The sequence below is a fragment of the Podarcis vaucheri genome, assembly GCF_965113315.1.
Source record: "Podarcis vaucheri genome assembly, chromosome: 3".
Classification (NCBI taxonomy): domain Eukaryota; kingdom Metazoa; phylum Chordata; class Lepidosauria; order Squamata; family Lacertidae; genus Podarcis; species Podarcis vaucheri.
The window spans coordinates 47640467-47652049 of record NC_138761.1 but is presented as its reverse complement, the minus strand read 5'-3'; the positions used below and the strand labels follow the sequence as shown (position 1 = coordinate 47652049).

Here is an 11583-nt window from a genome sequence, read left to right as displayed (position 1 = left end):
ACAGTAGATATGCACAGGACATGAAACTGAATTAGGCCTGCTTTGCACATTAGTTTAAACCAGGGATGTGAGATATCTTGTCCATGAGACTTTCCACACCACTTACCAGCCCTGCTTTGTATTCCCTTGAGCGTTTCTGCCAGGCTGGAATGTGTTGTTGAACTGAGATGCTTCTTCCTACCTAAACTTTTATGCACAGAGGTGTAAGGGGGAAATGTGCAGGCAGTATTCTACCCAGTTGCTCAGTATGAAGCAAACTGGCTCCCATCTTCCAGCAGTGGTGGACCGTGGCATCTCAAAGTTCAGTGGTGCCCTGTACAATGCCAAAATCTGTCCCCCCGCCTTCCATTGGACTTCATAGTTGTGGCACCTCTTGTGGCGCCCCAGAAGCTCAGCACCTGGTGCGACCCAATGGTTGTGCCCCCCTAGATCTACCTTTGCTTCCAGCAGTCTGACCTGCCAGTCAATCAATCAGTCAATCCAGTATTAGGAAACTGGCAAGGACAGTTCTACAAACTAATTCCTGGAAGAAATAAAAAGAATCCAGCATTCAGAGCACTAAAGCAAAAGGGAAAAAATGCTAAATAGATGGGATGGAAAACGACCACAGCAATTCTTAGCCCAGCAAGAGTTGTATACCTAAGTATAGGCTCTACATTTTAAAATGCACTCATCAGTAGTGTAAAAACACAGCCCTACGACATAAGATGCTACACTTCATTTTATTTATTTTGTGCCCCACCTTTCCTCCAAGAAGCTCAAGGCAGTCCTCCTCATTTAAACCCCACAACAACCCAGTGGGGTAGCTTAGGCTGAGAGGCAGCGACTGGCTCAGGGTCACCCAGGGTCAGGGAGCTTCACGGCTGGCTGGGATTTGAACACTGCTAGCCCAGGTCCTGGTCCCGACACTCTAACCACTACATGGCACACTCTTTTGGAGCGCAGTGTGTGTGGAGCGAGTGCTGGGAACCGAACTAGGACACGACGCCCTTTCGACATTTCTGCATCCTTTGCAAAAGAGGTCTAGCGTTGCCTTCCTCCCTAATTCAGATTGAGGCCAGGGTGCCTCTTCTGGGAACCTGTCCTTGAACCAGGGCCGGATTTAGATTTAATGAGGCCCTAAGCTACTGACGGTAATGGGGCCCTTTATATGTCCAGCTGTCCTTTGTCAACAAATTGTCGCTGTTTTGTGTTGAATATATGCTATATGGAACAGACTTCTGAATGTATTTAGTTTGAGAACCAAGGTACCGCTGTATATAGAAATGAGCAAACCAGTGATATTTTAGGGAGCAGACTAGCAGGCAGGGCCCATTACTTACACTATAGGAGCCTACAAAACACTGTTGCTGTATGTAGGTTTTATTTTGTTTTTTTCTCTTATATTTTGGAAATGCACATCCAGTGATTTTTTCCTTTAATTTTTTTGGTGGGCCCCATGAGAGCGGGGCCCTAAGCTATAGCTTGTTTAACTTATACATAAATCCTGCACTGATTTATGAGAAGAATAAAACCAATAGCCATTGGGGAAAGAGGGCGCCTTTAACAGACAGAGAAACCCGCTCGGCTCCGCCTCTCCTCACAGCTGAGGCGGCGAAAACAGGAGCTCACGAGCGAGCGAGCGAAGAAGGGAAGCCTGATCCAATACCCGGATGACGCGCAGGCGCCTTCTCCGCCCTGCCCTGCCTACGGCCTCCCCAGCCAGCGAATTGGGGCTCTTCTCCCATTTGCGGTGTCGGAAGGCGAGTGCCGAGCGGGATGTCGCCCGCCATCCACAAGCCGCCTCATCAGCCCGGCGGCCAGCAGTCGGACGGTGCGTGTTTGTTTGCCGGGAGCTTCCACGTCACGCGGTGCGCAGCTTGGGTCCTGGCCTCGCGTTCTTCCCGCTGGGTCTGGGGGGTTGGAGCGCGCGCGCGTGCGTGTCCCGCTGCAGCTGGTGCAGCAAAGTTTTATTTCCCACTTAAGGGAAGAGAGTAGTCGCTGAGGCAGGCTTTAACGCTGTGTCGGGAGAGAGGATATTTTTTGCTGAGAACGTAATGGATGATAGTTCATGCGGTTTCTGGGTGCAGAACAAGAAGTTAGGGGGGGTTTAACTCTTTCCAGCTAACTTTGCCTCACAGCAGACCTGTTGAAATTAAGGAGCGCGACAAAGTTCGGTCCCTTCATTTCAGTAGGTGTCGGAGGGTAAAGTTAGTTGCTTTCCATTCCTATTTTTTTCCCCTAGTTAGACTTATTAGTGTGGTTTTTTTATATATAACTTTCTTCTCTTTAGTAGCTGTCGTGGTGGACAGAACATGATGCAATGAAGCATGTGGATTGAATAACCTTTGGCTGTGTTGAGCTGGACAATGGATAGTAGGCAATAAATGGATCTTCTGTATTCATTAGTACCCTGTGAGACATTATTAAGAGGCACAGTAACTTGCCTTCTAAATATGTCTGTGTGTTTGGCAGCAGGAAAAAAATACATCAACACACTTGGGAACCGCATGTACTGTGGTCGCGACTTGCTTTTATTTTCTTTAAATGAAACGTGGTAGATTGACATGCCTTGGGTTTCGAAAGAGAACTTTATCTTGCAGTATTTTAAAGGACCTTTGGGAGGCATGGAAGAAATATAAAAAAGCAGGACCAGCAGACTTAACATCTTTTAGGACATAGCTATGTAAATGTTTTGGTCCATGCTTCATATATACCACTAAATCTATATACGCCTTAAAGAGTAAAACAGAGCAGGCTTGCAAATGTTCATAGAACTTGCCCCTTAGGTGTAATCATAGAGATACACATTTGGGAATTAAAATGAATCCCAGGGTTTCTTAATAGTCCACAGTGTTACTGAAGGTTGTCCAAAAATCTGTAGTGTGCATGTTTATTTAGAAGTAACCCTCAATAAGTTCAAGAAAGTGAGTAGGGTTTTTGCATTTAAGGATTTATTCCTTGTATAGGTAAAAGTTCATTCTCTTTAAAATTTGCCGCTTGAAGGGGCCCAAATGACTCAAAACCCTGTATGTTTTAAGACTCACCAAGGTTAGTTCAGTGAAAATAACATTTCCCCCCGTGTTTTGCATTGTTTTGAATGTGTGCAATGCTGGTGATAGGTTCTGTGCCATATTTTACCTCTGTCTTATGGTGATGCTTTCTTAATGGGAGCTGAAGAAATCGCTGTATAGTTGTGCTGTCCTTCTCTTAAATTAACATGGGACACAATGTGCCAAGCATCTTTTCTAGGTGCAGGGTAAAACTGTGTATTCCAGTTTGGATATAGTGTGGTTTTCTAAGCTTCTGTTTTATCTCACTGTTTTATCTCACTGAAATTACCTGTGGGACTTGGTGGGACTTCAGAGTGAACATTGTTGGGATAGGGCTATCAGTGATTGCTCTTGTGTGGTGACCTAACCTCTTAATGCCATTTGCTCAATAGGAAGCTGATTTATTTTTTAGAAGGACTGGTGTAGCTTAAAAATCATGTGGGTAGGCATGGCCTGTGTGTTGTTGTTTAGTTGTTTAGTCGTGTCCGTAAGAGCTCACAATTGTTGGTAATCTCTCCTGAATGTCTTGACAGTGTGACAGAGCATGTGCAAAAATGCCTACCTACTACTGTAATAAGAAACTTATGCTTTCTTTCCACTCCATGGGTGATAAAGAGGATTATACTCAAAGTAGACCCATTGAAAGAAATTGAAAATGACTTCAGAAAGTCCACTCTGAGTATGACTAACATTGGATATATCACAGCATGGTAGAGCTGCACTGTTACGTCTTCAACCAAACAAGCCCTAAAATCTACAGGCTTGCAAGAACACAGGGAGAAGCATTGCTGCTGAGTTAGGAGCTGGTTCTACATCTAGCTCTATAGTATACAGTCATACAGTGTTACGGACACTTCAGGTTACGTGTTTTTGGGTTGTGGACCATGGGAAACCCGGAAGTACCAGAATGGGCCAAATTGTGCCTGCGCAGACGCTGCACTTCAGGATGTGAATACTGTGGGTTGCGGACGTGCCTCCGTTACGGATTACTTCCGCAACCCAAGGTTCTACTGTACAATTCTTTAAAGGAGAGGGTATGATACTTGCAATAGAGGATACTGCTGATTGCTTTGAACAGGGTGGATTTGATTTAAATCAAATTGATTTAAATCACTAGTCAAGAAGACTTGATTTAATCAGTTATTTACAGAAAGACTCATTCTTGCAGGTACAACCTTAATATTTACAACCAGATGAAGGATTCATTTTTGGAATAATTAATTTTTGGAGTAGTTTTTACAGTTATATCAAAAATTACTGATTTGGTTATACTATTAGAAATACATAGATAGATAATTATGAAATTATTGTGAAGTTTAATAAGTTAATTGTTTATATTTGGATAATTTTTCTGCTGTACTTTATTGGAAGAAGGAAAACAATCATTTCCTTAATAACAATTTAAACAATTTATTGAACTAAAACAATAACGTTGTATCATATGTATCCATGTTTTTTAACTGATGTGGTTAAACAATTGTTTTTTTTAAAAAACTTACTCAGTTTTAGCACACATGAAAAACTTAAATCCTGATTTTAAAAATCCGATTTAAATAAAAAAAATAGATTATTATTTTTTAAAATCATTGATTTTTATCCACCCTGGCTTTGAATATGCATTTCTCACTTGACCCTGTTCCTAACACAGCTACGAAGAAAAGCCTGAAAGATGAAATTGAAATGGTTTTGCGGGAACGCATTATGGTTTTGGATGGAGGCATGGGGACCATGATCCAGCAACATAACTTAACAGAAGAACAATTTCAAGGTGAAGAATTTAAGGATCATATGAAACCGCTAAAGGGAAACAATGATCTTTTAAGCATAACTCAGCCCGACATAATCTACAAAATTCACAAGGTCAGTATAGTTTGTTTTATGAGGATTTCACTGGGAGAATACTGATTATTTGCAAAGGCATATGCAGATAACTTAGATGACAATAATTATCATGGTTCCTTTTGCTGAAAAACTTGTGTGAATTATAATGTATGTAGAGGTAATTGCTGAGTATGTTGCATACTTTCTCTTTCTTTAGTAAAAACTTGATAATTGTAACAGCCAATAAGACCTCACTGCATTGGACTGAAAAACTTTTATCAGTTTGAATGGACTGTGATTTCACTGAATATTCTTTACAGAATTGTTTTGTTGTTTTTTATTTACTGAATAAATTTATATCCTGCCCTTCCTCCTGAAGGAGCCCTGGGTGGCAAAGAACAAGTGAGAAAACAATTTAAAACATTTACAGTACAGAGGTAGACTAGGAATGCATGTTGGAAGAGTAAGGTCTTCACACTAGACACCAAAACAACAGCAGAGATGGCACCTGTCTAATATTCCAGGGGAGAGCATTCCAAAGTGTAGGTGCCACAGCACTAAAAGCCTAATTCCTATATTGTGTGTAACAGACCTCCTATGAAGATGGTATCTGCAGGAGGAGGCCCTCACCTGCAGAACATAGTAGTTTAATTGGTTAGATATATAAGGAGTGAGATGATTTTTTCAAATATCATGGTCTCAAGCTGTATTTATGCACCAAAACCATCACCTTGAGCTAAGTCCAGTAGCTAATTGGCAGCCGGTGCAATTTTTTCAGCAGCAGGGCAGCATATTTGCAATACCCAGCCCTGGCAAGCAGTTGAGCTAGTGCATTTTGCAGCAACTGGAGTTTCTCAAGAGCAGCCCCATGTAGAATGCATTGCAGTAGTTCAGCCTGGAAGTTTCCAGTGGAAAGAATGATAGGGTAGTGCAACTTCTGCAGGTGCTACCCATCTTAGCAGTACCCTTCTGCCTTTTTTTTTTTAATGAGATGTGGTTTGGCATATAACTCTTTTACCATGCATCTCTACCTTGAATCACTTGCAGTATTGCCTGGTCTCTTGGTATCAGTCTATCATTGTATCTATTTTATTTTTCATTGATTTTTTAAAATTCTCTTAATCTTTTCACCTTCAAGAGTAATTCTTAAAGTATTTGATGCTTTCATAAAATAAAACAAAACATTTTATTGCAGACTGCGGACTTCCCACAGTTGCCTGGTTGGATCCTGGACTTCATGTGCCATTGGCCTGATCCAGCAGGATCTTTTTATGTCTATTATTATTATTATTATTATTATTATTATTATTATTATTTACTCAGCCCATCTGACTGGGTTCCCTCAGCCACTCTAGACAGCTCCCAATAGTATATTAAAAACACCATAAAGCATCAAACATTAAAAACTTCCCTAAACAGGGCTGCCTTCAGATGTCTTTTAAAAGTAAGATAGTTGTTTATTTCTTTGACATCTGCTGGGAGGACGTTCCACAGGGTGGGCGCCACTACCAAGAAGACCCACTGCCTGGTTCCCTGTAATGTTTTTAGATTATTAAAATGAAACATATGCTGTCTTCCATTTTAGCACAGTTTTTTATCCCCCCTGCTCTATAATTAGCAATAAAATACTTCCAACTCCTAAAAAAGCTACTTACGTAATGGTTCAATAGCAGTAAATACAAAAATATTTGAGTGTACATTTTAAAAGGTGATAGAGTAAGTGCTTTGGAAATGGCGTGCTTGAGTGAATTGAATTTCCCCCACCTACACACTTATGTCAGCCCATTTGTGTGGGTGGAATATTGAGAGGTTTCCATGCAGACAAAGTGCAGTACCTGCTTCTCCACTCAATTTCAATTTCACATGCAGTTTACCATGGAAAAGCCTTGATTGGATACTGCTAGGAGCCTCCAGTTTAGAAGCATCGCTAGGTAGAGGGGGGCAGCTAAGCAGACATGAGAAGAGAAAAGAAAAGAGGATTTGGCTCATTATAAGAAAAAACAGGTGATGGAAAGATCTGCAACACAGTGGCAGGTTGAAAGGCAGGGAAAATGTGTGTTGTGGGGGGTGAATTGGGAAAGCTGAAAAGGTTGAAAACTAGGGATTTGAGCTGTTTAAAGCTAAGAACATAGGGAAACAATGTATGGCACCTCTGAGAATAGAGTTAATTTATTTTCCCTGTTAAGTTTAGTACTACTACTACTACTACTACTACTACTACTACTAATGTTATTATTTATACACCACCCATCTGATGGGTTTCCCTAGCCACTTTGGGCGGCTCCCAGCAGCATAGTAAAAACATGATAAAATATCAAATATTAAAAATTTCCCTAAACAGGGCGGCCTTCAGATGTTTTCTAAAAATCAGATAGTTGTTTATTTCATTGACATCTGAAGGGAGGGTGTTCCACAGGGAGGGTGCCACTACCAAGAAGGCCCTGTACCTGGTTCCCTGTAACCTCACTTCTTGCAGTGAGGGAACCTCCAGAAGACCTTTGGAGGAGGACCTCAGTGATGGAGGCTGAGCGATGGGGGTGGAGACACTCCTTCAGGTATACTGAGCCAAGGCCGTTTAGGGCTTTTAAGCTCAGCACCAACACTTTGAATTGTGCTTGGAAATGTACTGGGAGCTAATGAAGATCCTTTAGGACCAGAGTTCTATGATCCCGACAGCCACTCCTGGCCACCAGTCTAGCTGCTGCATTCTGGATTAGTTGTAGTTTCCAGGTCACCTTCAAAGGTAGCCCCATGTAGAGCGCATTGCAGTAGTCCAAGCAGGAGATAACCAGAGCATGTACCACTCTGGCAAGACAGTGCACAGGCAGGCGGGGTCTCAGCCTGTGTACCAGATGGATCTGGTAGAAGATGCGCTAGACACAGAATTGACCTGTGCCTCCGTGGACAGCTGTGAGTCCAAAATGACTCCCAGGCTGCACACCTAGTCCTCCTGGGGCACAGTTACCCCATTCTGGACCAGAGAGACCCCCACACCTGCCCCGGCCCCTGTCCCACAAAAACAGTACTTGTCAGGATTCAACCTCAGTCTGTTAACCGCCATCCATCCTCCAGCTGCACTCCAATCACTTGGGATAAGGACATGGGGGAATATGTGTTGGATAAATGTGTTATATGTTACAGTTCAATTTGGTGTTTGTGTTTTAAAAAAAACAATAAGGGGGGGGGGAGAAGGAAACTTAAGCTCTGCAACATCAAATTCCCATCCTCCCCATCCCTTCTGACACCATCACTTACTGAAAAAATGGAAAAATATCTCCATGCCCTTCCTCTCATTTGCTGCTTCTACTATTGTTGACAAATGCTGAAACTGAATGGGGTCTGCTGCTACTATTCAGTCCAGCAGAGGAGAAACCAATGCAAATGCGGGGGGAATATCCAAAAGAGAGACCTCGAAGCTATGACAGAGAATCTTCCTGTCTTGTGTGTGTTGGTGCAGCTGATGATGGCACCCTGCCAAAGTTAGGCTTCCCAGGTAATTGCTTGTGTAGCCTTGATGTAGTGCTGCCCCTGCACAATAGTGTTCTCTGCACCCTCTCACTGTATGTGAAATGTGTGCTGAAGCCTCTGAGAGTGGTCTCACCTGGACAATCCAGCCACCTCAGGGGTGGGAAAGGGGTAGACAAGCAGCAAATTCAAGGCCCACTTGCAAATCTATATATGTTACTGGCTCCCAGTTGACAGGCAAGGTTTCATCTGGTGTAGGGTAAGCATCTGTTCAGACATTGAAGTGCATTTGCAAAAAAGAAAAGAAAAAAGTTATTACCAGAGAAGGGAGGTCAATCTGTCTCCCAACCCTCTTTGTGTCATTTCCTGTCATAAACAATCATGTAAGTTCAACCTTAGTTTTTGAAAAATGTGTTTGCGTCTAGAGAAACCTTGTCACTTATCAATAAGTTTCCTTGAAAATCTAAGCTGGGAATTTCTCTTCTAGCATTTTGATTAAAATATAATTGGCTTTAATTACCCTTGTCCTCATTTATTTTTATTTTTCACTGAGGAAAATCTCAAGGGTTTAAACCGTACCACATCATTATATTGATATTCTAAACAGTGACATCAGTGCTTCCAAGTCTAGAAAGAAGTATGCACATTTCTTTAAGGAACTGAAGTGTCTTCATTTTGGGGAACAGCGTGAGTACCCAAGAGGAATTACTGCTATTGCCACTTTCAGTTATAATTTAATTACATAATATATGGTAGATTTTCATCTCCTGCTGTTCAAATAATGAAAAGGCACTAGCTGACTTTGCAGATGGTAGGACTTTTTAAGCTTTTCCTCTAATCTCTTAAGATTAATTGCAGAATTAAAAGTGATGAGAGAAAGCCCTGTTTTACACCTGGTTACTTACTGAGAGTGGTAGGCAAACCTGTTCCCCTCACAGAACTACAGTTCCTAGAGTTCTGTGTGGAAAAGGGATTGGTTGTTAAACCACTCTAGGAATTTTAGCTCTGTGAAGAGAATAGGGGTCTCTGAACAACCCTCAGCACCCTTAACAAACTATAGTTCCCAGGATTCTTTGGAGGAAGTCAGGACTGTTTAAAGCGGTATGGCACTACTTTAAATACAGAGAGCAGATGGGCTTCTACTGTGAAGGACTGTAGAAGAGCTTAAATTCCTTGTTTGACATTTGTAAAGAGGCTTAACTTGCATTTGAAAAACAACTTGTCCCCGTCCCCCCCAAAGAAACCCCCTAATCATTCTCTTTTTCTTGCAGGAATACTTGATGTCTGGTGCTGATATCATTGAGACAAACACTTTCAGCAGCACCAGAATAGCACAAGCTGACTATGGCCTTGAACATCTGGTAAGAATTTTGAATTTCTTGTTAATCAAGGTTGGGTTTTCTAGCTTGTTCACATTTACTCTTCTCCTTCACGTGGCTGTCTCGCCACCCCCTGTTGAAATTTAGATGGGGCACATGCCTGCCCCTTTTGCTTATTTTATTCTGCACTGTGCCATGTACAATCATGGCACTATATTAAAAATAGCAACATTTGTCTGAGACGTTATAGGTAATGTCGTTTTTATTTGCTTCTTTCTGATGAAAGATTATCCCAGTCCCAGTCTAGCAAATGAAGATTGAATGAGTAGGAGAGAGAACATGCAAGGATTAGCAGCCACAGTACTCCATTGTATGTTTGCAGCTCAAGGTCAGCAGCTGCAGTCCCTTGTTTCTGCTGAGAGAAGAAAAGTTTGCAGGCAGTAGTATTAAGGGGGCATGCCTGATCCCCTGGAAGCAGTTTTACTAGGCAGCCAAGCCAGTGCCTAATTATAAGGCTGGGTGATCTCTTGTAATGCATTCTTGCGTTAGCATACATTCTGGATCAAAATCAGACATGCCCATGCACTGTTTGGCTACTCATCAAAGGATCCTTAAAGGATCAGTGAAACAAGAGTGCCTCGCTTTGGTTCTTTTTATTCTGTTAAAGGGGATAAAGGAGTTCCCTTATCATTGGTGCAATGTGGCATGAGGGGCTTATTTAGACTTATCAATGTGGGTTTGAGGGACATTAATTTCTCAAATGAGTACTTTTTGAATAATTGTTCTCTAATGGAGAACACTTGCTTCATAGCAAGACCGTGACACTTTTAGTATCCTGTAGCTTGGTTTCAACTGGGCTCTAAATGCACATTTTAAAATAAATTAATAAATGTGGACAGTCATGACTGATTTATGCTGTCTTGTGACATTTGAAATCCTTTCCTGAGTTCTTGAGGTAAGTAAATTTGTGACACTGATTACATTCAGACATAAAGCTAAACTATGGCATAGCTTTATGTGAATGGACAAGGACATCTGAGCTCCCCACTGCCTTCCAATATTAGTAGGAGATTGAAAACAAAAGTGAGAATTTCCAGCTAACTGTGTTTACCTATGATGTCTGTGTTGTTGTTTTTAAATAAACAACCTTAAACCTTAACTATGGTTTAGGGAAACTATCCAACTCAAAACTGGTTGCTGATTCTGGTTTGTTTCCATAAACATAAGATTAACTGCAGTTCTATGTTCAGATGCAACAATAAACCATGGTTAATTGGAAGCTTTTACTTCAGTTTTCAGTTTACCTCACGTGGCAATATCAGAAGAAAGGAAAATGAGAGCCCACAGTCTAAGGCTTCTACACGTAACACTAAAGAATCATTTGTTGGAAGCCTACTAAAAAAAATCCTGAGGCAACTTGCAGTACAAAAAGTACTTTACACTTTACTGGGCACTAAAATAACCACAGGCTTAATTCTAAAAGCAAAAGATGGAAACATTCACCTCTTCCCAACCACATGCACATGATTGTGGTCATCAAAAAGTGAGCAAGCTAAAGCACCCACAGAAATGTTAATCATTAGATGCATGGGAGAAGAGGAAAGCCTTTGGTACCAAAAATGTGTTGATGTAGGCAACTAGGCGAATGTCCTTGGGGAGAGCATTCCCCAAATGTGAGCGTGCACCACTGAAAAAACCCTCTCCCTCGTTGCTACCCTTAAAGCTTGTGTCAAAAGGGCAATCAGAAGAGGGCCTCTGATGATCTTGGAGGGGCCTGTGTTGACCCACAGGCTGAAGTTCTCTGCTGCTGTCTTAGAAAGACAAGACTAACAAGGTCAGAATGAAAACTGGAAGAAAGATCTGCTAGTGCACGAAAAAGGAAGATGAGCGTACATTCTTCCTAATGACCAAGGGGGGGGGATGCTTGACTCCAGGCTGGATGTATG

The 11583-nt window shown here is 41.8% G+C and overlaps 1 protein-coding gene across 3 annotated transcripts in view; it reads left to right on the top strand.

Moving 5' to 3' along the window:
* The first annotated feature begins 1632 nt into the window (after positions 1-1632).
* MTR (5-methyltetrahydrofolate-homocysteine methyltransferase) overlaps positions 1633-11583 on the top strand; it is a 58346-nt gene continuing 48395 nt past the window's right edge. The window contains exons 1-3 of one of the 3 annotated variants that reach the window (XM_082214991.1): positions 1633-1813; positions 4681-4892; positions 9590-9679. In XM_082214991.1, coding sequence (XP_082071117.1) covers positions 1759-1813; positions 4681-4892; positions 9590-9679 — 357 coding nt within the window. In that variant the 5' untranslated portion in view covers positions 1633-1758. Of the gene's footprint in view, positions 1814-2978; positions 3031-4680; positions 4893-9589; positions 9680-11583 lie in introns of those variants that run through there. The other 2 variants (XM_082214988.1, XM_082214989.1) reach the window with 2 other exon arrangements.